Source organism: Trichomonas vaginalis, chromosome VI, assembly GCF_026262505.1.
Source record: "Trichomonas vaginalis G3 chromosome VI, whole genome shotgun sequence".
Taxonomy (NCBI): domain Eukaryota; phylum Parabasalia; order Trichomonadida; family Trichomonadidae; genus Trichomonas; species Trichomonas vaginalis.
In genome coordinates this window covers 2,485,467-2,509,617 of record NC_067208.1, presented here as the reverse complement: position 1 = coordinate 2,509,617, position 24,151 = coordinate 2,485,467, and the positions used below count along the sequence as shown (strand labels likewise).

Below are 24,151 nucleotides of genomic sequence, written 5' to 3'. Positions count from 1 at the left end.
GTTTTGAAAAAAGCAGAATATATTGACTGGGATAGTATATCTGCTAGACTATTATATAGTGGTTCTATAAGAGTTCATGACATTGAAACACTTATGTCAAAAGTTTTATATCTTAACTATACAAATGTTTTCAAAGAGGACATAGAAAAATATATTGAGGGTATAGAGTTTGTGAGATGTCATTGGACAGAGTTGTATGAAAAATATAAAGACAAGGAAAATGTTTTCTTTATAGTGGACCCGCCGTTCTATAACACATGGGATTTTCAATACCAAGTAGACTGGACTTTGAGAGACTCTTTAGAAACTTTAGACGTTTTACATAACCATCCATGCTTTTACTTTACATCCGATAAAAGTGGTTTGGAAAGTGTCATGAGATGGTTAGAGGACATACATGACTATGAGTTTAGATACGATAAGATAGAATATGAGAGAGGTCCTATAAACCGGAAAAAGTGTCACAACAAAGAAATTTTACTAGTAAGTAAATGTGGTTTGAAATAGGACTACTTGTTTTAGGTTTTTTCCATTGTGTCATTTACTTATTTGACGTGGCAGAAAGATATAGAGAATATGAAGATGAACCAATGCCTGCAAATGTTCAGCATATGTACTCGTAAGAGATATTTTTATCTAATATTAAATGGACGCACAGAACTTAGCGAATGCACAGCAACCTGGACAACCAAACCCAGAGAATATTCCAAATGAAGTTAGAATACAAACTGCAATGGCAAACTATGGTCAAGTGCCAACAGATGTACAAATGCAAACTGCCATGTCAAATGACGCTGCGTTAGGTTTGCCACCATGGTATGCAAATATGAGATGGAAAGAGTTTTATACAAACCCTGAAGTGGGATATAAACAACTTTATGCAGATGACGCGAACACAGGAGTTGACCCAGAATATGTTTTCTACCAGAGGAGAAACAGAATGTATGAGCTCCAGTTAAAGAATGCTATGGAACTCAACAGGAAACGTAAGAGACTAGGCGGACATTAGATTTTTACATATAGTAAAATGGGTTTCTTCAGTAGTATTGGAAACTTCTTCAGAAGAGTTGGAAGAGGTATATGGAATGGAATAAAAACCGTAGGAAAAGGAATTTGGAACGGAGTCAAAAATATTGGTAAAAGGGTAGGTCAGTTTGTTGGTATTATACCTAAAGACCCTGAACCAGAAGAACAAGCTCCTGTTATACAACAGCCTGAACCTGCACCACAGTCAAGTTGGCAACCAAATCCAACACCTCAACCGTATTAAAAAATTATATTTTTATCGTTCGATAGTAGTTGTATATGAAACTAAGTTCTAAGTAAAACGCATGGTATAATGGAATTATTCTTTTTTTCCATCTGTAGTAAACCATACTTGAAAGTCTGAAATACTTCCACTTGGTGGTTCGTATAACTTTGTAGGTTTTTCGTAAAAGTCATTTGCCAAGCATAAGAAAGAGTTTTGGGCGCCAGAAAATGAAGCATGAACAATAATAGCAGCTGGGTCGAAAACATCTTTAAATAAATATGGTTCATCTCTTGCATATCGACTGTAAATATTTGCTAAAGGAAGTTCGACTTTCTGATTTAACATTCTTTGCAAATAATACCATGACATTGCAGTGAATTCTGTATATATTTGTTCGTCTTTCTTTGGATTGTCTTCGTAGATTTGAAATGACACTTGTGAATTTTGTTTGTCATATACAATTCTCACATAAAGTGTGCTCTCGGTATTTGCATATTCATCAGCATATTTTGCATAACATGAATTTATTTTATCTTCTATATTTTTTAACGCAGTCTGTAGAGAAGATGAAAGGTCAACTTGTATTAGCTCAATTTCTTCCCACATTTTTCGTTTCCCTTCAGATATATAATCTATATGAAACCTTACAATAAATGGAAAACTTTTATCTTCTACAGACACAAACTTCATTCTACGAAAGCCAATAGCTTTTGTGACAGATGGGTCTCTTAGCCATCTTAATGGGTAGTCAAAACGATAGCCTTCATGCTTTACGGTCTCTGTCTCAAACTTTTGACCGACATTAGTAAAAAGTTCATCTAATGGTTTAGTTGTAGCAACTCTTGAATTTTCTTTTTCTATTGGAAGCATATTTTATCTAGAATAAAATGTCAAATGAAACAGCGTCTATGAGAGAAATAAACAACCGACAACTCATTTTGCAAGCTCTAAATAAGAACACAACAAACTTTTCAAACTATTCTAAGATATCTGAGTCATTGAAAGAAGGAAACTTAAAACTGACATTAAACCCAATGACAGATGAGTTTCTGTTTCAAGACAGTAAGAACCATACTGTCTGTGTAAATCCAACAAAAGGAACTTTAAACGAGAAGCCTATAAAAGAACTTCTTTTGAAAGCAGATGTTGACAACAAAGCTGACAAAGAGTATGTCATTGAAAAAGTTCAAGAAGAACATGACAGAGCAGATGCAACATATGCAACAAAAGAACATACTCATCCTGAACTAGCAGACAAACATATGTTGACAATAAAATGTCAAGTGAAGTGACAAGAGCTGAAAACGAATATTCTAAAAGACTCATACACATACCATTGCAATATTACAAACTTACAAGAAACCTTAAACAGGAAAAGTGACGTTGGACATACACATACCATTGCAAATATTACAAACTTACAAGAAACCTTAAACAGGAAAAGTGACGTTGACATACACATACCATTGCAAATATAAAGACTTAAACGTTAGCCTTGAAAAGAAGGCAGATAAGAACCATACACACGATTTCTTCGCAACTGTTTGGTATAGAAAATATTGCAGGAACGGTTGAAGAACCTGATGGAACTGGTGGGATGTATTAAATTGGAAACCTCCTAACTTTCCACAAGGTTTAACATCGGAGGATGACATAACGACGATGAAATACATTAGATGTAGAAATGTCTATGTCATGGAGGATGAAAACAATGTTAAATTCACTGCTCAAGATTTATATGATAAAAAAGCTGACAAAACATATGTTAACGATGAGTTAGATAAAAAAGCTGACAAAACAGAGCTTCAAACGTTAAAGACAGAAATACTTCAAACAGTATATCCTATAGGTTCTCTTTATACGTCAATGAACTCTACCAGACCAGAAGTAGTACTTGGTTTTGGAACTTGGACTCAAATAGTCGACAGGTTTTTGTATTGTGCAAACTCTTCAAAGGAAACAGGTGGAAGTAAAACGATTTCAGGTGAAAACTTACCTGCGCACAGTCACTACGTAGATTTAAGTACATCTGAAGCAGGTTGGCATAAGCATAGATTTTGGGATTGGTCAGCAATGAAAAAAGGTAAAGGATATGATGTTAAAGACGACGTTCAGTTTGCTATAAATTGTTTCTGGGGTAGCACACAGGAGAAGGAAACCATACACATCGCGTTTCAGGGTATACGCAAACAACGGGACAAAGTAAAGACTACATGCCCCTTACATGACAGTTTACGCATGGTATAGAAATGCTTTAGTCGTCATTTTCAACTTCTTTAGCATATTCGTCAGGAGTTGTCTTATATTTGTTAGGAACTGTCTTTGAAAGTATACCAATGAACCTTAACAAGTTTGAACGAGGTCTGACAATAGTCGTTTTATCTTCTGCTTGCAGTCTGTACATTTTGCCATGTTTGCCTAAAACTTCATAATATTCTCTTGTATACTTTCTTCTATTTTACGAACACGAATGCGAGTACCTGTCGAGTTCCCATTGTTGTCATAGTCAATAGTATTTTCATATGGGTCGCGTTTAGGTATTCTATTTTTACTTTGTACCTTTCTGAAGTTTGAAGCCCGGCATTCTTTCTTGTTTGTCTCTTTTGACTAAATTGTTAAATATATAGTCTTTCTCTAAGTCAGGGTTGTTTTTCATTTCTTCGGGGGAGTGGTTTCCCAAACCTTTTTGTTACGGCTATTGTAAATATTTAAAAACTTGTCTCATTCTTTGCCATGGAGAAATGTCTATACTTGTCGTCATATGACATTTCATTTACTTCACCACCTTGTGGTTGATTTAAGTCTCTTAAGATTTTTATACAACTGTCAATGACACCAAGAGCAGAATGGTTTTGGTCGACAATGAAATATTGGTTTACATTTTTTGAACGCAGATAGTTTTTTACATCATCTGATTTGAAAGAACTTTCACAGTCAGATGTCAGTTTTGTTGGATGGTATTTGTCAACGAATATTGTCAAAGCTGCTAAGATATCTAAAATATTTTTGGACTGTAATGGTATGGCTTCACAGTATCTTGTGTTTTGACCAACAAATATTAGCCAGTATGGTGGTCCATCTTCTCTATATCTCGGAATGTTTTCCAAGATATCCATAAACCAAGCATTTGGTGTTGAACTAAAGATTTTTATCATGAGTGCTTTCTTTGTCGCTTTAGAAACATAGGGGTCCTTGTTTGGATTCGTCATTTTTAACCCATAAGAAATGGGTTTATTTGGCGCATTAGCAGGAGTCGCATCTAGATTTTTACCCGCAGTGGGAACAATAGCCAGAGGTGTATTTGGAGTTGGAAGGAAGATTTTGAGTACATTAGGTATACTTAAAGAGAAAGCACAACCTATTATACAAACTGTACAGAAAGGTTGGGATGTAGCACGAGATGCAGCAAATCTTATTCCAAATCCTGAAACAAGAGGAAAAGTTCAAGGATGGATGGACAATGTAGGAAAACAAGCAGGAAACTACTATAACAAAGCAAATGACTACTATAACCAAGCAGGGCACTACATGGACCAAGGTGAAAGATTCTTTAACAGAGGATATAACCATGCACAACAGTGGGTAAACAACAACCAACCTCAACCGCCTCAAACGTGGGGAATGTAAAGTTTTTTACTGAGATGAAATGAACAATACAGCTTTGAGACAAATGGGTTCAAGATGGATTTGTCGACTTCCAGCAGTTACACAACGTGTTTGTCAAGTTCTTCCTATACCTCAGGAAGTTTTAGACCGACTTAAAAAACAACAACAACCAGTTGAAAACAAACCAAACTAAAATTTTTTACTGAGATGAAATGACCGAAGAAGTTGAAACGGTAGATTTGACACCACAAACAAAAAGTTCAGAACCATTGTCAAAACCTGTCAAAGAACTTACAGATGAAGAGAAAAATTCAATAATAGAAAGTGCCAGGTCTGGAAATACAAACCCTAACTATAAAGTCACTTTTCATAGAAATGGAACGGCTAGTATCTCAAAAAAGAAACAGACTCTCACAAATAAAATATTGAAGTCTGAAGGAGCTTTCAAGACAACAGATGGAAAAGTTTACTTCACTGACCAACAGTTCATTATAGAACATCTCATTGACTTAGAGTCGAAATATTCTAAACTTTACAACAAACACAAAAAGTTGAAAGGAAAACAAAAACAGATGGCATATGATATTTATGAAGATGTTGACGACACAACTGTTCAAGCAAGTGAGGTAAAGTCAAATGAACCGAAAAGTGACGAAAAACCAATAGAAGAAGGGGAGCCAAAAACTGAAGAAAAACCAAAACCAAAGGTTAGTTTTCAAACTAAACCAAGCCAACCTTCATTAGCTGGTATGGGTTGGCGTCAAAGGCTTATGGCAGCGGGAGGTTATGTAAAGTAAAGAAAAAATATATTTTTTTATTTGAAATGTACGCTGAGTTTGTTGGAGAAGACCGTTGGGAAACTTGTTTGTTAGATGAGAAATATGAAATGGCATACCATTTAAAAATAAAACATTTTTTAAAAAATATATTTTTTTATTTTATTTGAAATGTACGCTGAGTTTGTTGGAGAAGACCGTTGGGAAACTTGTTTGTTAGATGAGAAATATGAAATTCACTGTTGTGAGTCATTTGAAGTCAGAAAAAAAGAGACAAAAAGAGTTTTAAGCGAATGGGAGCGAAATAACGGATATACTACTATGAAGATGGGTGGAAAACACTATTTTAAACATGTTGTCATTGCAACTCATTTTATACCGAATCCTAACAATTTACCTTTTGTAGACCATATAAACCATATAAGAAACGACAATAGACTTGAAAACTTACGTTGGGTCACTCGTTCTGAAAACAATAAGAACAAAAGCAAATTTGCAGATATTGTATTCGAATTTGTCGACGAACTAGAAGATGAAGCAATTGAAATTACAGACTATGGCGAGCATACGTTTGAGTTTTACTACTATAGCGAAGAACAAGACTCTTTCTACTTTTATACCGGCGTAAACTATAGGAAATTACAAGTATGTTTTACTAAGGCAGGCTATGCTTATGTAAACACTAGAGATACAGATGGAAAATACGTTCAAATACTTCTTAACAAATTCAAGAAGCTATATGGCATACCATTTTAAAACAATATATTTTTACATATATTAAATGCTTCAGGTTGAAAAACAAAGAACAAAAGCAGCAGATACAAAACCGTTAGACTATATCTTTACAAACGCCGGTAGAAATATTTCAGATGAAGAAATTTCATCCGGAGCTTATCGGTTTAACTATCCAATTCGTTGGCTTCAAAGTCCTTCAGATGCAAAGGCAATAGGATTTAGAAGAGTTTTGTTTTCAAAAAGAACTAACGCATTTATGTTCGCAGTATATTTTCATGGGCAGTATGAAGGTTCTGATGGTCTAATAGACAAATTTGACGAAATGAGAATCTTTACAATTCGTTCAGACGAAAGTCTTGAGAAAACTCTAAATGACTTTCAAACTCAAATAAACAAATACTACTGGGAATTTCAAGAAAAATACGACTCTTTACTAAATGGAACATACTATCTAAAACTAGAATACAACAAGATGAATTCCACCGTTTCATTTCAAAGGATTGAAATTAACCCTCCAAGAAGTACAGAGTTTTTATTTTGGGAAGTAGACAAACGTTCTTGGGCACAATTTCTTCGGTTACTAAACCAGAACGAACCATTACCACCAGATGGTCCATTTAAATTTATACGCCCACCAGCAGATTTGACAGTTTATAGAAACGTGTTTGACCCTCAAAATGTTATGTGTCATGCAAGTTTCAGTTCAAGCAACAATAGTTTTCTATGTATTGGTAAGGACTTTTATGACTTTGCTTCTAAATTCTACGAACCACCTAGTAACAGTTTCTCTGACTTTCAAGTTTGGTTCACAACAAATGGTGTGCAACATATTATTCCATTGTACTATGACTTTTATCTCGAATTGTCTTTCATATATAACTACGGAAAAGTGCTGAAAAAGTATTGAAAAATAATGTTTAGGTGAAGAGGTGACATCTCACCCGTTTTCTCACCTGTTTTCTAACATCGTAGAAAACTCATGAAAACAATTTATTTTTGACACTTTCACAAAAAACATTAAAAAAGTGAAGTTAAACGTTAAGGTTTACTGAACTGGTTGGATGTCGCCTTCACAGGTTATGTAGAATGGTTGACCCGAGAAGTGAAGGAGACCCTTGAGAATTTGTATAATTCGTGGAATTGGACTCTCTCTGTTTGGAAGTTGTATCCATGGGCGCTTTGCAAAGAACTTGAGAAGAGCTTCTTTCTTCATCTCCTTTATGTCGTCGAAAGGAGTGCCTTCTGGTACCTCAATTGGAATTCCAGTCGAAATCTCGAGAGTCAAGGCAGCCCTTCCAGAAATAGTGGTGAACTTGACCTTGGGCTTCATGACCTTGCGCAAGTAGTCTTTAACAAGCTCGTTAATTTCAATTAGGTAAATTGCCTCGTCGGTCGGTTCGACCTCGACCATTGCTACTGTCAGAAAAAGTACTGCTACTGTCAGTAAAAGTACTGCTACTGTCAGTAAAAGTACTGCTACTGTCAGAAAAAGTACTGCTACTGTCAGTAGCAGTACTGCTAGGAGCAGTAAAAGTACTGCTAGGAGCAGTAAAAAGGAAAATTTGAGAGGGTTTTCGACGATAAAGTACTGCTACTGTCAGAAAAAGTACTGCTACTGTCAGAAAAAGTACTGCTACTGTCAGAAAAAGTACTGCTACTGTCAGTAGCAGTACTGCTAGTAGCAGAGATTTTTATCGTTTGTGGTCCGACGGTTAAGCCACAGACGAATGTCCGACGTCCCACCAACCGAGCCCATTCCCAAACCAGAGGAACCTAAAGCACCAGCCCCTGCACCTCAGTTCCAGCAAGTCCAATCTCAATCCAAATTACTACCAATTCCAATACAAATCGAAGAAGGTCTGAACCGCTTACGCAAAGAGTATGCTACAGCTCCAATTGAGAGAAAGTTGTTGCTAAATTCAGTAAAAATAATGTTTATGTTAGAATGTTAGATCTAACATGTTTTCTAACACGTTTTCTAACATGGTCTAAAACTCTTGAATTTTCATGAAATTTACACCAAAAATAATGTTTATGTTAGAATGTTAGATCTAACATGTTTTCTAACACGTTTTCTAACATGGTCTAAAACTCTTGAATTTTCATGAATTTCATCGTAAATGTTTTGTCGAAACTTCATCGTAAATGTTTTGTCAAACATGAACGTAAATGTTTTGTCGAAACTTCATCGTAATGAGTGTAAATGACCCAAAAATATAATTTATGTTAGAATGTTAGATCTAACATGTTTTCTAACACGTTTTCTAACATGGTCTAAAACTCTTGAATTTTCATGAAATTTACACCAAAAATAATGTTTATGTTAGAATGTTAGATCTAACATGTTTTCTAACACGTTTTCTAACCTCTTGAATTTTCATGAAATTTACACCAAAAATAAAGTTTAGTTTTTTAAAAAAATATTTTTTTATTTTTATTGTAAGAACAGAAATGTCAGTCGAAGCAAAAACGTTCACTAACAAATCTAATGGCGAAACATTCACAAAAGGCACTTATAACGGTATTGAAGTCTTACGTAGAGACAAGGATGGTTATATAAATGCAACAAAGATGTGTCAGCAGTTTAGGAAAGACTTTAGAAGGTTGTTGGAAAATAAGTCCTGGGAAGAGTATTATAAGGCATTTTGTGAAGAATATACCAACCCGCGGAAAACAGCGGGTTGCTTTTTATACAAAGTTCATGCAGGAATTCCGGATGAAATCAAACAGGTTAGAGGAATGTATGTAGACCCAAGACTCGTAAACTATATTGCAATGTGGGCTTCTCCAAAATATTGTATAGCAGTTGGAAAAATTATGGACTCCATAGACAAGAAAGTTCATGAGAAATTAGATGAAGAAGAACTTGAAGATACAGTAGAGAATGCAAAACCTTTGTTTGAAGAAGAAGTTAGAAAAAATGTGCTTAAACAAATAGAACATGAACGTGAGATATGTTATGGTTATAGAGACTCTCCATACGAACTAGACCAATGGGAACAAGAAGATTTAAAGAGAGAATTTAGAGAATATGAACTCGCTAAGATAGCATTAGAAGCTGCAGAAAAGAAGTTAAAAGTTTGGGGTCGTTTTGTACAAAAATATTGTGAGTAAATGAACCATTTTTTTTGGCAAAAATATATTTTAGTTTTTTTTTAAAAAAAATATTTTTTTATTTTTATTGTAAGAACATGTTAGCAACAACAACACCAAACTCTTTAGTCATGAACCCAACATCTATGTTGGTAGAGATGAAAAACTTCATTCCTTCTTCATATACTTTCGAAACAAAAATCCAGAAGATAAAGCAAGAACTTTTAACAAGTAATTTAGACTGTAGTGCGAAAGATGAAACAAATGAACAATATCTTTATGAAATGCAGGACATTATTGACCATCTACCTAAACTTCCTGAAATACAACAACAAAAGCTCACTATTCCTGAATTCGATGAAATAGAAGTCAGACTGACTGACTCAGTAGAAACCAAGAAGTTCATACGTAAGGTAAACTATGAGTTTCTAGGATTTCATTGCAACCATAAGGTTATGGACAAAGATTGCGACATGGTATATAAGAACATCTCTGACCTTTACAAATCCGAAGAATTTAAGACCTACGACAACTTTGTTTCGTTAGTTGCAAAATGTGTTTGGGAAATAAGAGATAAAGATAGTAGGGGTAAGGTATGGAACGAACAAATAAAACCCGCTATGTTCGAGATGAAGAAAACCATTGACGCCTTAGTTGTTTTAGCAGGTAAGGTTTCAGAATATAACGCAAAAATGAACCCGCAATGTTCAAAATGTAAAGCAGCAATGAGGAAATATAACTACTCCGTCAAAGAGATAGAACGTATGCGAAACGACTATGCAGATTTAAAGAAAGAAGCAGAAAAACCAGCAGAAGATAAAATGAACATGTTAGAATTTCTGAACAAAAACTATCCAACCGCTAACGATTTCCTTCTATCTGACGTCAAGAAGAAGTATAAAGAAACTTTCGGTATCGTTAAAACATTCGATGTACTAAAAGAAGAAATAGAAGCTACGAAATTGTTTAGAGTCATGAACCATCGCAACATATACCATGTAAAACGCTTGTAAATAGTTATGTTAGAAAACGTGTTAGAAAACATGTTAGATCTAACATTCTAACATAAACATTATTTTTATTGAATTCCGTATGAAATTTCATGAGTTTTGTATGTTTTAGACCATGTTAGAAAACATGTTAGAAAACATGTTAGATCTAACATTCTAACATAAACATTATTTTTATTGAATTCCGTATGAAATTTCATGAGTTTTGTATGTTTTAGACCATGTTAGAAAACATGTTAGAAAACATGTTAGATCTAACATTCTAACATAAACATTATTTTTATTGAATTCCGTATGAAATTTCATGAGTTTTGTATGTTTTAGACCATGTTAGAAAACATGTTAGAAAACATGTTAGATCTAACATTCTAACATAAACATTATTTTTATTGAAAAATGACCAAAAATCTGAGTAAAATGGCATAAGATTGCTTCCCTCGGAAAAACCGAGAGAAGAGATTCCGTATGAAAATCGTGAAATTTCTCTAGACCGGATTTTACCGGCCTTGCCTAAAACACATGAAAATCGTGAAGAACAGCGACCAGGGAAAAAAAAACTTAGTCGCCTAAAACTCATGAAAATCGTGAAATTTCTCTAGACCGGATTTTACCGGCCTTGCCTAAAACACATGAAAATCAGGAAGCACAGCGAGACCGTTTTTTTTTCTGGGTCGCCAAAACTCTATGAAAATCGTGAATTTCCTTAAGATAGAAAAAATAAAGTTAGTTTTTTATAAAATATTTTTTTTATTTTGTATGTAAGAACAGAAATGTTAAACATTGAGTTTGAAACAGTTAGAAAGATAGACAATAACACCAAAGTGGTTCGAATTGGTGATTTAAACGTAAGATACTCAAAGAAATACAAAAAATATTCTTTGTCAGACATTCTAACACCATCTGGAAAGAGAGCAAAGGACTGGGTTAGAAATGCTTCAACTCAGAAAATTTTGACAAGAAATCCTGAGCTTTTGATATCGGTAAGATTCTATGGAACTACAGCATATCTCATTGACAAAAGTCTTATACCAATAGTTTTGTTATGGTTAGACCCAGTTGTTGGATATAACTTCATAACTTATGGTTCATTCGATACGGAACGTTGCAGTGAAGGCTTACTTTACATTGTTCAGAAACCGAAGGACTTCAATACAAAAAGATATAAGATAGGAAGAACATATAATATAACTAAAAGATATGACTCTACAGTCAATAGAGTTAAGGTTGTGTTTGTTAACGATATGAGAGCTGCTGAAACAGAACTACTTGAAAAGTTTGAGAAAATGTATGGTGCTCCCATAAAAGGTAAAGAAACGTTTGAAGTAGATGAGATAGATAAAGCTATAAAATTGTTTGACGAAGTTGCTGAAAAATACATGTAAAGCGTTTATTTTTGGTCTTTTGTGAAAGATAGAAAAAATAAAGTTAGTTTTATTTTTATTTATTTTTTTATCCGGAATATAAAGACAGATATGTCAACATCAGAGAACACAACAACTGCTATCGTTCATGAAGCTATAAATGAAGAATACGAGTGGGTTCAGTATAACAAACAGTTACGTCTCATTCGTTCGGTCAAAGACGATATGTACCAAATGCAAAGTATTTTGAATGCTCTTCGTTCTACAAAGCAAGCATACCATTGGTTTGAAAACCAACAGACAAAAGAACTTTTAGAAGAATTTCCTCATATGTTTGCGTCCCTCGGAAAACCGAGGAACGAGATTCCGTACGAAAATCGTAAAAATTTGCCAAATGGTTTGAAAGGATATTATGTACATAGACTTCTTGTAAATGCTGTTGCAATGTGGGCTTCACCTCGCTATGCTTGTTATATTTTCATGATGTTAGACGAAATTCATAGACAAGAACGTGAAGAGCTAGAGAACAAGCTTGAAGCAAAAGACAAAAACATTCAGAAAAGAATACCACGTTCGGTACCAAAAGGAAAGGAAAAGAACTATAAGTATATGATTTACACTGAAGAGATGGAAAATGAAGAAGACAGAGATATGGTTATGTTGCATTTAGTCAGAAGAAACAACAAAAGCTTTTACGACCTTGCTAAGATTTACAAATCTGACAGAAATTGGTTCTATCGCGAAAACTTACCGATTTCAATGACTCCAAATGAAGATGTGAAACAAATAGTTCAAGATACGTTACCTCAAACACACTATGATATGAAAGGTTGTACAATTCTTACATTCAAAGAAGATTTGCCGCTACTGAAAGAAAAAATAACAGAGTATTTTGACAACTTCAAACAAGTAGAGTAAATTGCACTCTTTATTTTTCAAGCTTGACTTCAGATGGCTCAGGTAGCTCTATAAGGTAGATTGCCTCATCTGTTGGGTCTATGTCGGTCATTGTTTCAAGACAAGTCTTTTACTTTTTCAAGACAAGTCTTTTACTTTTTCAAGACAAGTCTTTTACTTTTTCAAGACAAGTCTTTTACTTTTTCAAGACAAGTCTTTTACTTTTTCAAGACAAGTCTTTTACTTTTTCAAGACAAGTCTTTTACTTTTTCAAGACAAGACCCGTTATTTTTCAAGAAATTTTTTGGTGTAAAGTTCTCAAATTTGAGAACAGTGGTCTTGATTTCAGACGATACCCGTACTTTTTCAAGACAAGTCTTTTACTTTTTCAAGACAAGTCTTTTACTTTTTCAAGACAAGTCTTTTACTTTTTCAAGACAAGTCTTTTACTTTTTCAAGACAAGTCTTTTATTGTTTCAAGACAAGTCTTTTACTTTTTCAAGACAAGTCTTTTACTTTTTCAAGACAAGTCTTTTACTTTTTCAAGACAAGTCTTTTATTGTTTCAAGACAATGTCCGACGTACCACCAACCGAGTCCATTCCAAAGCCAGAAGAACCGACAGCCCCAGCACCACAACAGACTAAGACTCAACACTTACATTTTTCAAGCTTGACTTTTTACAATTTGAACTTTGTTCGCGTAGATATGAATTCTGAAAGAAGTATGAGGGTCTTGTATGACTTTGTACTTCTCCCATAGTTCATGTCTGTCAAACTTACCTGCCATGGACTCTTTCATAAGTTCCATGAAATCGTCTTCGGACAATCCAGGGAAAAGTATAATGTCAGTAAGTATTCTCTTTACATCCTTACTTAAACTCTTTGCTGTCTGTACACAAATGACAACAGAGATGTTAAAGTGTCTGAGCTTCTTAAGAATTCGACACATGTCTTGTTCTCTGTTCTTTAACAAAGGATGAGAAGCAAAGTCATCTAAGATAAGAAGACATCTGTGAGGGTAAGTCTTCCAATCGTAAGATTGCAATTTCTTCGAAATGTATTCTATCTCTTTCTGTTTGTTTCGGAAGTGTTTCTTCTCTAATATTCTCTGCATTTCCTCATTTGGGTCTTTAAACTTCGAATTGACATACTCATTTATAGCATTGTACTTCAAAACTCTTCTTTGGTACTTCTTTATCCAATCTAACAACTCAGTATCCTTTATACATACTAACTTAGATTTCTTTATAATATCTTTGAACGAATTGACGGTTTGGTCAAATTGACCAGAAGTACTACAAATAACAACTAACTCATAGAATGGGTTCTTCTCATCTAGTTCTTGTTGTTGTGCAGCCATTTTAAGATAAGTGAAAGTCTTACCCGACCCAGGTGGTGCAATTAGACCTGTTATACCATTCTGAGCAAATAAGAACTTGTCATGTATAGGCTTTATCTGAGCATTTTCTAACTTCCTCTTGTTCTTGTTTAAAACATTCTCAAATTTCTTGTCAATGTCAGCAAACTTTTTTTCTAACATATTTTTAGAAAAATTAAAATTTTTATCTTTTTGAAAATGTCTAGTGATTTCGCTATCTATATTCGAGACAAACTTTTTGACAGCAAAACATCTGTCGACCATAAAATCTTACATAGTGTAAACAAGAAAGGTGAATTTGTTCTAAAGTTCTGTTTCTGGGAATATGACAAGAACCATAAAACATTACAAAGAGCAGTCTTAAAATTTGTCAATGACAGACTTGTTGACAGAGATGACGCCGATTGGAAAGATGAAGTCCAACAAAAGTTCTTAGAATGCAAAGAAGACACATGCGCTGTTCTTGAAGATGAAATAGAAAACAGAATAGATGAGCTATTAAAGGACAAAGAACTTTTACATAAATATGGTTGCGCCAAATTTGACATAACTCCACCAGAGAAGAAGAAGAAGAGAGAAAAGAAAGAAAAGAAAGTAGAAGAAAAGAAAGTAGAAGAGAAGAAAGAACCTGAACCAGTTCCAGAGAAGGTGAGATATGACATGTAAAAATAAAATTTTATTTTTAGAACATTTCTGGGTCAATGTCAATGTTCTCTTCCTCTTTAGGAGTAAACACTGGCTTAGACTCTAAAATCTTTTTACCCAATTTACCTTGAACTTCAACTATCTTAGACTCATAATATTCATAGTCGTCTGCTTTCTTTGGTTCATAAGGTATAACAAGTTTGTATGCTTTGCCTTCTTTAAGGTTTGAGAACCTTCTGTCAAAATTTTCTTTGACTGTTAACAAACCTTCTATGTCTAAGTCTTCAAATTTCGCACCATTTTTAGTCACAATAGCAAACTTAACTGGTTCGATGTTCCAAACTTTGCTGAATGAAGACTTTTCAAAATGGTAGAAGTAAACATTCAAATATGTGAATGGGTCTAGTTCTTCTTTAAGTCCTGACATGTACTTGTTTACTGAGATGAATTTTGCCATCTTTTCTATCGGATAAAAAAATATTTTTTTTTAAATTTACTCATAAAAATTTTTCTTTGTATATACGCCGTTCTGTATGTCTAAAAGACTTTTGACATTTGCCAAGAATGTTCGTTTAGAAGCTGCCATATAACCATACTCTTGACAATATTGTTTATATTCATCGTACAATGACCTTTCATCTAATGACACAAAGTCAGTTTCATCTATGAACAGTTCATATACACTCTTGTTTGCTTCTAACAATGTTTGTCTCTCTTCGGTATGTGGAATTTGTCTTGGATTGAACTTTGAAATATCTAATGTCATAAAATATGAGAACAAGTGGTTGTAAAAGTCAGATGTCAAAGTTTCTGCTAAGTCGTCAAAATATTCTGTATCTTGCATATGAGAATCTGACGTTCTGACAACTACATATCTTCTGTCAGAACTTTCTAACTTCATCGGAACAGTATTGTTTGAAACCATAATGAAGTTTGCAACATTTTCACAAACTCTTTGGTCTTTATATTTTCTTTCAACAACTCCAACTTTGTCTGTTATAAGACTCTTCAAAGCATCTGAGTTCAAAACTTTTGTTGTATCTATACTTTGAAGTTCATTGCAAACTATAAGTTTCATATTCTCTATTGAGGAGTTAAACTTGCCACAGATGTTTTCTAAGTTTGTCATATTCGGATTCGAATAACCTTCTAACAGTTTGCACAAAATATCTGTAAAGAATGTGTTCTTACCAGTTCCTTGCTTTCCAATTATAATGAGAGCAGTTTCATTTTTAGCACTTGGATGTTGTAAGATGTTTGCAAACCAACATAAGATATACTCATAGACTCTTTCGTTTCCATTGCATATAATTTCTTTGACATGGTCTAACCAAGCTTCTATAATATTTTCTTTCCATTCTACTTGTTCGTATTTATATCCAGTGAAGATAGAATAGAAGTTTGGAGAAGGTGTATAAAACTTTATACCTCGAACTGAAAAATCTTCTAACTTTGACAATAAGATATCCCAAGCATCTAACATCTTCATGCCAACTTGTACAACTTTTATTTTCTTAAGTTTCTGTCTACATTCTTGTTCTGAAACTATTGTCGCTCTTGGTTTGTTAAAGACAACATCCCATTCTTTCATGACATAACATTCTGGGCAGAGTCGACATAAATGACTAAACGTTTCAAATTCTCGACTGCTTTGTTATAGTCTCTAAATGGACACATATTTCTGAAGGCTTGGAAGTCATAAAAATCTGAAACATCTATTCTGTACATTTTTATAAAAATAAAAAAAAATATTTTTTTTATTCTTGACTTTGTTGTTGCATTTGTTGTTCTTGAGCTATTTGTTGTTGAAGTTGTTCTTGTAATACAATACTTTCACCGGTTGCATCTTCCAATTCGAAACTTTCTGCCGTCATTGACAAATACATAGGACATAAAAGTTTTACAGGAACAAAGTTTGCGTCAACTAAGGTTAAGTTTATGTTTGCTAAAGTGTTTGAGTTTACTAGAGCTGAAAACTCTGCATTCGAATGAACAATAGGCAAACCAGCAGAGAAAGTATTGTTTATACGCATGAGTATCTTTTGGTCATAGTAGTTTCTGTCGACATTCGAATAGCACTTTGAACCTAAGTTTGAAACAATATATAAAATAGGTGTACTTAAAGTCAATGGAACAGATAGACCTTGTATGACACCTTTTCCTGTTATAGGAAACTGTTGGTAGTAAAAACCAGATATAAGTTTTGTATTATAGCTCATATCGTTTATAGTAAACTCGGTCGGACATCCAAACATAATGAAACCTGCTCTAGTTGCAGCACATGTTACATCCGTCCTTAAAGTATTAAATAAGTCAACAAAACCTGTTGGTGGTATATCTGAGTAAGTATCTTCAAAGAAGTATTTTTTACCATTCACAACAACAAAGTCTTCTGGTGTCAAAAGAGCAAAACAGGCTTTAGTCGTCATCGTGTTTAAGGTCAGTTTACAATACCGTCCTTGAGGACTTTGTAAGTTTGTTGTTATAGAATTATATGACTCAGGGTTTTTAGTCGTAATAGTATAAACCATTGTGTCTTCTGCCATTTACTTAGCAAACAAACTTTAATGAAATGTTGTGGTCGTCAAATATTTTTATGACGTCTGGGAAACTATATTTTAAGTTCAACGTTTCACCTCCTTTCATAACGTATATCTTGTCAATGACATTATATGAAACACCACAGCAAGCAATGTCGGGTTCTATTTCTTTGATGTTTATATCGTCTGCCTCTGTCAAAAGTTTCAATAGTTCTTTCAAAACTTCATGAGGTGCAATGACATATGAGTTCACTTTTACAGGGTTGTGTTCGACAAGTTTAACATTATACCCAAAGCTTGACAAATCTTCTCCTGAGTTTTAAGTTTGTCTTTAAGTTGTTGGTAGTCGTTTCGAATATCTGCAACAGAACTTAAGTCTCTGCTAACTTCAGGATATGTTGGTTGTTCTTTTACAGGAACTATTGTTATACCATCTTCGTCCTCGTATGGTTTCCCCACTTCAACATCTCTTTCTTTGACATTGACAATAACACTTTGACTGTTTGTTTGAGTTGGTGAATTTAACTTCACATCTGCCACCGCCATTAAACCTTTTGAAACACTTACGCTTCTATTTTTCGGAAATGACATTTTACTTAGAATAAAAAGATGGACGTATTTGAGTATCTCTTCGAATTGAAGCAGAACAAAGTTTACACACACAAACAATACAAATACATTGACAGAATAGTTCTTTATACAAACAATGGAAAATGTTATAGAATAGCAGTCTTTGCTGAACCAAAATATTTTCATAAAGCAAAGAAAGTTGGTATAACCGAAATGGTGAAAGTTCTTGACGTTGACAAAAATATAACAACAAAACTTACAGATATTTCTAAAGGAAAGTTTATCTTACAATATTATGTCAAAACTGGCGTACTGTCAATATTTGACGGAGAGAAGTCAGTTCAAGAACAACTTACTGACCTGCTGCCAAAATCTGCTCGATGGAAGCTGTCGTTATACCAATCTGAGGAGCCCCAGCAGGTTTCATCGAACGAATCTTCAAAGAGCATCTTCCGTGAAAAGTGCTATTGGTTTTGTAAACTTCTTTGCTCTCAATTCATCTGGACCGTCTCTGTCACCAGTATATTGTATTTGTACAGTACCAACAGTTGAAATACCACCCATAAAGTCTTCTGAGTCAGCAAATGGAATGCCAAGCCAAAAGTTTGAACGGTCTCCATTTGTATATTGAGTTTTTTGACCTCCTGTATGAGTCCATACTTTCACATATGGCATAATAGAACTTTGCATTTCAGGGTTTATGGTTGTTGTGAAGTTGTTGTTAAAGTTCATAGCATCTAATGTCAAGTTGTATGACCTCATATCCTCAACTGTAGAATATTCTTCTCTTGGATAATATTTGCCATCTATGTTTATATGATATTTAATACCAGGGTTGTAGAAACAAGAATAGTCATTTATAGTTCGTCTGAACAGTACAAACATAGTATCTGCATGTTTCATTGCAGTTGTTAAGGCAATATCTGTTCTTGCACCTGGGTCAGCACTTTGGTTTCCAACTTCACCTGCAAAGTCTTTGACAGATATTTGGTGTATAGGGAACATAAGTGGAACTGCAATATATTTGGCAGCTAAAGCATTTGAAATATCTGGGTCCAACATATAGACTGCAAGTCTGCTTTCTATTCTCTTGCATTCAAATTTTTCGCATGTGAACTTAACTGGGTCCCAAGCATCTCCAGCAGCATTGAAATAATAGTTTACTTCAGTGTTGAGGTTTGAGAAACCAAAGTCTAAGTCAACTTTGTTTTTGCAAAAGTCGGCGAATGACATTTTATTTGTTCCCACTACTTCTGTAAGAGTGAATGGGTCTTGTGTTGGTGCAATGACTAAGTTATTTTTGCTTGGAGTAAGTTCGATAGAAATTTTTCCTGCCCAGTTTGGCAAGTATCTTAAAAACCTGAAGATGAGGAAAGATGACAAAGGAACTCTAAGTTTCAGTTTTACTTTGGTTACTGCTGCTGCAGTTTGTCCAGAAAGGTTAACATAAACTCCTGGAACGTTAGGGTCAAGTCTTCTTATTTTCTCAATGGTTGCATACTGGTCTGTTTGTTCTCTAGCTTGTGGTTGTACTGAGTTTCTCAAAGCGAACCATTCATAGTTTGCCCATGTTACTGTTTGAACTAAGTCAGAGTTAGAATATATCTTATATCCCATGAAAACTTCTGGAGCATATTGGTATCCGACATAGAAAATTCCATTGCAACCTTTCTTGTCAGACAACTTGGCAGAAGGTTTTATTTCAATGTCTTGTTCCACGTATAAGAAAGAGTTGTCAATAGAAATTATATGAAACCTGTCGCAAGCAATATCTACTGTTGTTGAAGAACCTTCTCCAAACTCACCTACGTTTCCATAAGAAACAGCAGTTGTATATTCGTAAGTTCCAGGAACTATTTCTGACCTTCTAATGGCATTGTCGCATTCGTTATACCCATTCGGAAACATTTCCATTCATAGCATCCAAACTGTTGGCGTTATATTCTGAGCGGCGTACATTTCATATGAGTAAAAATATAGAATAGTTGGATTTATATGTCATAATAGAACCCACGTGGACCAAGCTTTACTTTCTTCCTGACTGAGTTTTTAACTCTTCTTTTTCCTTCATTGCCCTCTGCTTGAAGTTGTTGCATCTTTGCATTATGTTCATCTAGTATGTTGCAAATTTCCCATGTCCTTTTTGCCTTTGGGCTCTGGTCGCCCATCTCAGGTAACCTATATCCTAGAAAGAGTTTGTCATAGTTTGTATTTGAGTCTTTGCGTATTGTTTGCATGACTCTTTCCTGAGTTTCCGGTTCAAGCTCTTCAAACAGTGCCTGTCCATATGGAATATGCTCGTTTCCAAATATATGTTTTTGTAGCCATTCTGGTTTTCTTTCCATGTTACCAACTATATCTTTTGTGAATGGGAAAGCTTCTACCCAATCTTTCAGTCTTGCGTCGTTTATTTCTGTAGTTGGTTTTATTTTGTCAAGGAACATGTTTTTCAATACTAACATTTCATCTGGTACTGTCCATTTGAGTTTTCTTAAATATTCATCCCTTCTCAGTTCATTGTCTGCAAAGTAAGTTTTTATGACATTTTGTAAACTTTCGTTTGCAAGGTCATGTACAATAGGTTCTCTTCCTTCGCTCTCCCTAACTTTCTTTCTAAACTCTTCACCAAATATACCATCTCTATGGTTCTGTGTAGTTCTTTGAGATAAATGTTCTAGAACGTCAGGTGTTATATTTCCATCAGCCATGTTCATTTCATACTGGTCCAAAATATCTGCATGTTTCATATCTTTCAATGGCATTAAAGCCGCGCTGAAAATACCAGCTATATCTCGTTCACCATTCGCTTCCATTGCGTCTACAACTTCTTGGAATTGAGGTTGTAAGTTTATGAACCACCTATCCGGATTAGCTTTATGACCCCATCTCATTGTAGTTCCATCGTCTGCAGAAACAAAAGTAGGTTTGTTTCCATCTTGGTTAGGTTCTGAATGAACTTTAAACAATGTTTCATTTCTATATGTTTTCTTGAAATTTAACCTTTTATTTTCACCGAGTTCATCCGAAGATTGAACGTTAAATGCTCGTAAGTAAAAAGGATTGTTGTATTTGCGTACATTTTTTTTCAGTTCTTCCATTCTATGCTGGATATTTTCATCTGATGTTGGAGTCTTTTGTATGTCGGCAAACATTTTTCGATATTCTTCTACTATGTCAGCCGAATTTTTTTTAGACTCTTGGAAATATTCCATATTCTCCGCATACTCTTGTTGAGGGTCAAGATTTTTCGGCTGTTCCAAATCTTCATCTAGTTCTGTGAAGTTAGTTTCCAAAGGAAGGACTTGTTCGTTTCCTTCAGGCTCTTCTAGCTGTTGTTGCTGAACTATTTCTTCCATGTCTGGTTGTATCTGAACTTCTTCCTGTGGAGTTTCTTGTACCTCATCTGCTGGCATTTCATATATTCCGAGACCGTTTTCAACAATTTCCCTATCTACGTCATCCGCATTCATAAGCTTTTGTTCTTTCGTTCCGTCTCTATTTTTTACGCGTTTCATGACGAAAGTTGAATTGTCATTTAGCTCTGACATCAAATATCTCGGAGTAAATTCATCCATGTCATTTGGATGATATGCTATTAAATCATATCCCTTAGCGAGCTTGTATTTTCCAGGTTTGAGATTATATCCGTTTTGGTGCTGAGCCATAAAGCTAAATAGGTTCGGGTCAGTATTTCCATCCTTGAACTTTCCAATAGCTTCTTTATATCTGTCACTAAAGTCAACAGTATCTGGGAAACCACACTCTTCTTTAAGCATTTTTAAGAATTCTTGGTTTCCTTGTTCTCTACTTCTTTTATGTCCTTGCTCTGTTTGTGGAGGTGGTTGTTGTGCAGGGTTTTGAACTGTTGGTTGTTGTGCAGGGTTCTGAACTGTTGGTTGCTGTGCTGGTTGTGGAGGTGGTTGTTGTGCATGCCTGTGTCTGTGTCCATGTGACGATGTAAATGTTTTAGGTAGTCCTGGTGCAGGTGCTTCTCTTGGAGGGTTTGGTGGTATATAAGTTCCACCAGCTGGCACATATGTTCCATCTGCAGCGTAATGTCCTACCTGACTTTTCGTTTTTAAGAAAGCATTTACTAGGTCTGTTTTGGTCTGTTGTAACTCTTTTTCTTGACTTTTCACAACAGTTGCTCTAACGGCGTCATAGGCACTTTGAACTGCCTGTCTCGTTGCTGCATCTGTTATTTTCGTCATATTTTGTGCTACTTCTCTTAACTCTTTGTCGAAACCTTCAGACTTCAGTTTCTTTCCAGATGAGAAGTCGTTCACTTGTTTCACCTTACTATGAAGAGCTTCGAAGGCGTTCTTAAAGTCAGCATTTGTTAAAGCTTCATTTGAACTGTCTTCATCCGCTTGTATTTTTGTCCTTATTGACCCTATAAGCTGGGCTGCTTTAGCGTTGGCTTGGGCATCTAACCAGTCATTGTTAGCTTTTATATATTCTGAGCTTTTCATTGCCTTTTGCATAGCCGCGTCGTTATTTTTACTTTCTTGTGCTAAGTTTTCATACTGTACGGTTTGGTTTTGCAACTGTAAAAGTTTTTCTGCCTTTACATTTGCTTCAACTTCTTTTTTATACTCATCGCTATCCATATATGTCTTCAGGGCTTTTTGTTTTATCTCTTCATCTTTCAGTACTTTATATCGAGTAGTATGGTTTTTCAAATTTATGACATCTTGTTCCATTTTTGCTACTTCTGCTGCTTTTTCTGACACTTTTTTCGCATATTCCTCTGTACTTAGTTCTTTCAGTTGTTCTTCTTTCTTCTTTTTCTCTACGTTTAACTCATTGAGTTTCTTTGTGTGTCTGTCATATTCTAGTTTCTTTTCGTTTTCACTTATTTGCTTCTGTATGTCTATGTTTGACTTTTTGACATCTGATATTTGATTTTTGAGTGAACTCAAATTCATTTGACTTTGAGGGTTATAGGCTGTTCCGTCTGCAGCTCCACCATAGCCTGCCATTTTCGCTAAAAGTGCCGCTCTTAAACCTCCACTCTGTGCACCAATGACTCGGTTTAAAAGCATAGGATTGCTTGACATTTGTTGCAACATAGTGGGGTCATTCAGCATTTGTTGTTGCAACTGTTGTTGTGGTGTCAGTTTTACTTTTGGATGTTTCAATGCTCCCTTCCTCTTACGTATATTCTTACGTAGCTTACGTGGCATTTTAAGTGAAGTTAAAAAGCGGCTTTTGACAGATGTTTATATGACACTTTTTGTTCAGCACAAAAAACTACTCGGTCAAAGTGTTGTCAGTTTTGTAAAATAACCGTCCTATCTCATTCTATAAGGGAAAAGGCTTCTCAAAGTATACTTCCTTGGAACGCCTGTAACTTTTCCTGTAGCGACGATAGACCCTTACTTGTCCGGACAAAGTTATACCATTTTGAGTGCTCTACAAAAAAGTCAACGGCGACGACTCTCAAAAACCGTTGTGTAAAAAGTTTTACCGTTGGACAAAAAGTATATATAGAAAACAAAAAACGTTTATAGTTCATTCAATATTTGAGATGGAACGGTTTACCAACGGAGACTTTTCAATAAAATAAAAAAATAGAGGGGGTTACCGTTGACAAAAACGGTTTATTTCAAACTTTTCTATGAGTAGTCCGAAAAAAAACAGTTCATTTTTCATAATGTACGCGTCTCGAACAGTGAAGCCCAATTCAATAGAATACTATCTCGAAAAACAAGAAGCTGACACTGCTATTCAGTCTTTAATACAGAACCAAGCTCAGGAGAACTCAAAAGACTCCCAATTCAAATCGACATCCAATTCGAAGCAATTAAAACTTGACTCGAATGTTTTAAAACCACAACCCGCACGAACAAATACAGCTCTAAGAATAGACCAAAGAATACCGAACAAAGAGTTGAGGTCAAGATTGAAATTACAATCGGATGAGTATTTTTCCCTTAACAACCAGGGAAATACTCCATATAACCGTATCTACACAAATACCGTTAAAGAAACAATAACGGCATACACAAAACTCTGTCAATTGGTCCCCAACCAGGACCAATTGACGGATATTATATGTTCCTACCTTCCCATATTTGCTGAGTGTGTGGAAGGTAGGACATTGTTACAAGCTTGCTTACGTATGCCACCAAATCTCCGTCAACAATTTGCTCAAATTGTACATGAATTTAAAGCTTTTAACAACGGATACGATGAAGATGAAGTAGCAGATGAATTTGGGGAAGCAAAAACATTTTTCCCCTCATATAATACGCCTGCAACAGTATTTCCTACTAATGAATTTC

At 34.8% G+C, this 24,151-nt stretch overlaps 18 protein-coding genes and 3 pseudogenes across 21 annotated transcripts, besides 1 other annotated feature; 14 read left to right on the top strand and 7 right to left on the bottom strand.

Annotated features, from left to right (window-relative positions):
- Window positions 1–24,151: part of a mobile genetic element that runs on past both edges of the window.
- Window positions 647–1,009, top strand: TVAGG3_0793770 (uncharacterized protein; the record flags this gene model as incomplete). Its single annotated transcript, XM_051247046.1, has 1 exon — window positions 647–1,009. The coding sequence occupies one exon, from the start codon at window positions 647–649 to the stop codon at window positions 1,007–1,009; it is 363 nt and encodes a 120-aa protein (XP_051082521.1).
- Window positions 1,028–1,270, top strand: TVAGG3_0793760 (serine threonine-protein phosphatase family; the record flags this gene model as incomplete). Its single annotated transcript, XM_051247045.1, has 1 exon — window positions 1,028–1,270. One exon carries the CDS (start codon window positions 1,028–1,030, stop codon window positions 1,268–1,270), a length of 243 nt encoding a protein of 80 aa, XP_051082520.1.
- TVAGG3_0793750 (uncharacterized protein) lies at window positions 1,395–2,122 on the bottom strand (the record flags this gene model as incomplete). Its single annotated transcript, XM_051247044.1, has 1 exon — window positions 1,395–2,122. A coding segment is annotated over one exon (728 nt), but the record flags the coding sequence as incomplete, so codon positions are not given.
- TVAGG3_0793740 lies at window positions 2,161–3,480 on the top strand (annotated as a pseudogene). The gene has a single exon. A coding segment is annotated over exon 1 (1,320 nt).
- Window positions 4,899–5,051, top strand: TVAGG3_0793730 (uncharacterized protein; the record flags this gene model as incomplete). The annotated part of the gene is made up of 1 exon (XM_051247043.1): window positions 4,899–5,051. One exon carries the CDS (start codon window positions 4,899–4,901, stop codon window positions 5,049–5,051), a length of 153 nt encoding a protein of 50 aa, XP_051082518.1.
- On the top strand, window positions 5,071–5,655 carry TVAGG3_0793720 (phage tail repeat-like family; the record flags this gene model as incomplete). Its single annotated transcript, XM_051247042.1, has 1 exon — window positions 5,071–5,655. The coding sequence occupies one exon, from the start codon at window positions 5,071–5,073 to the stop codon at window positions 5,653–5,655; it is 585 nt and encodes a 194-aa protein (XP_051082517.1).
- Window positions 5,806–6,390, top strand: TVAGG3_0793710 (His-Me finger endonucleases family; the record flags this gene model as incomplete). Its single annotated transcript, XM_051247041.1, has 1 exon — window positions 5,806–6,390. The coding sequence occupies one exon, from the start codon at window positions 5,806–5,808 to the stop codon at window positions 6,388–6,390; it is 585 nt and encodes a 194-aa protein (XP_051082516.1).
- Window positions 6,416–7,276, top strand: TVAGG3_0793700 (uncharacterized protein; the record flags this gene model as incomplete). The annotated part of the gene is made up of 1 exon (XM_051247040.1): window positions 6,416–7,276. One exon carries the CDS (start codon window positions 6,416–6,418, stop codon window positions 7,274–7,276), a length of 861 nt encoding a protein of 286 aa, XP_051082515.1.
- TVAGG3_0793690 (uncharacterized protein) lies at window positions 7,415–7,582 on the bottom strand (the record flags this gene model as incomplete). The annotated part of the gene is made up of 1 exon (XM_051247039.1): window positions 7,415–7,582. One exon carries the CDS (start codon window positions 7,580–7,582, stop codon window positions 7,415–7,417), a length of 168 nt encoding a protein of 55 aa, XP_051082514.1.
- On the top strand, window positions 8,097–8,321 carry TVAGG3_0793680 (uncharacterized protein; the record flags this gene model as incomplete). Its single annotated transcript, XM_001298198.1, has 1 exon — window positions 8,097–8,321. The coding sequence occupies one exon, from the start codon at window positions 8,097–8,099 to the stop codon at window positions 8,319–8,321; it is 225 nt and encodes a 74-aa protein (XP_001298199.1).
- TVAGG3_0793670 (uncharacterized protein) lies at window positions 8,821–9,483 on the top strand (the record flags this gene model as incomplete). Its single annotated transcript, XM_051247038.1, has 1 exon — window positions 8,821–9,483. One exon carries the CDS (start codon window positions 8,821–8,823, stop codon window positions 9,481–9,483), a length of 663 nt encoding a protein of 220 aa, XP_051082513.1.
- On the top strand, window positions 9,561–10,475 carry TVAGG3_0793660 (organellar and viral DNA polymerase type B; the record flags this gene model as incomplete). Its single annotated transcript, XM_001298199.1, has 1 exon — window positions 9,561–10,475. The coding sequence occupies one exon, from the start codon at window positions 9,561–9,563 to the stop codon at window positions 10,473–10,475; it is 915 nt and encodes a 304-aa protein (XP_001298200.1).
- On the top strand, window positions 11,243–11,854 carry TVAGG3_0793650 (organellar and viral DNA polymerase type B; the record flags this gene model as incomplete). The annotated part of the gene is made up of 1 exon (XM_051247037.1): window positions 11,243–11,854. One exon carries the CDS (start codon window positions 11,243–11,245, stop codon window positions 11,852–11,854), a length of 612 nt encoding a protein of 203 aa, XP_051082512.1.
- On the top strand, window positions 12,059–12,751 carry TVAGG3_0793640 (KilA, N-terminal/APSES-type HTH, DNA-binding family; the record flags this gene model as incomplete). The annotated part of the gene is made up of 1 exon (XM_051247036.1): window positions 12,059–12,751. One exon carries the CDS (start codon window positions 12,059–12,061, stop codon window positions 12,749–12,751), a length of 693 nt encoding a protein of 230 aa, XP_051082511.1.
- Window positions 14,308–14,775, top strand: TVAGG3_0793630 (uncharacterized protein; the record flags this gene model as incomplete). Its single annotated transcript, XM_051247035.1, has 1 exon — window positions 14,308–14,775. The coding sequence occupies one exon, from the start codon at window positions 14,308–14,310 to the stop codon at window positions 14,773–14,775; it is 468 nt and encodes a 155-aa protein (XP_051082510.1).
- TVAGG3_0793620 (protein of unknown function, DUF4108 family) lies at window positions 14,792–15,181 on the bottom strand (the record flags this gene model as incomplete). Its single annotated transcript, XM_051247034.1, has 1 exon — window positions 14,792–15,181. One exon carries the CDS (start codon window positions 15,179–15,181, stop codon window positions 14,792–14,794), a length of 390 nt encoding a protein of 129 aa, XP_051082509.1.
- TVAGG3_0793610 lies at window positions 16,512–17,128 on the bottom strand (annotated as a pseudogene). Its single transcript has one exon. A coding segment is annotated over exon 1 (617 nt).
- On the bottom strand, window positions 18,217–19,097 carry TVAGG3_0793600 (annotated as a pseudogene). Its single transcript has one exon. A coding segment is annotated over exon 1 (881 nt).
- On the bottom strand, window positions 19,856–20,308 carry TVAGG3_0793590 (protein of unknown function, DUF4106 family; the record flags this gene model as incomplete). The annotated part of the gene is made up of 1 exon (XM_051247033.1): window positions 19,856–20,308. The coding sequence occupies one exon, from the start codon at window positions 20,306–20,308 to the stop codon at window positions 19,856–19,858; it is 453 nt and encodes a 150-aa protein (XP_051082508.1).
- Window positions 20,419–23,050, bottom strand: TVAGG3_0793580 (protein of unknown function, DUF4106 family; the record flags this gene model as incomplete). The annotated part of the gene is made up of 1 exon (XM_051247032.1): window positions 20,419–23,050. A coding segment is annotated over one exon (2,632 nt), but the record flags the coding sequence as incomplete, so codon positions are not given.
- Window positions 23,521–24,129, top strand: TVAGG3_0793570 (uncharacterized protein; the record flags this gene model as incomplete). Its single annotated transcript, XM_001277961.1, has 1 exon — window positions 23,521–24,129. A coding segment is annotated over one exon (609 nt), but the record flags the coding sequence as incomplete, so codon positions are not given.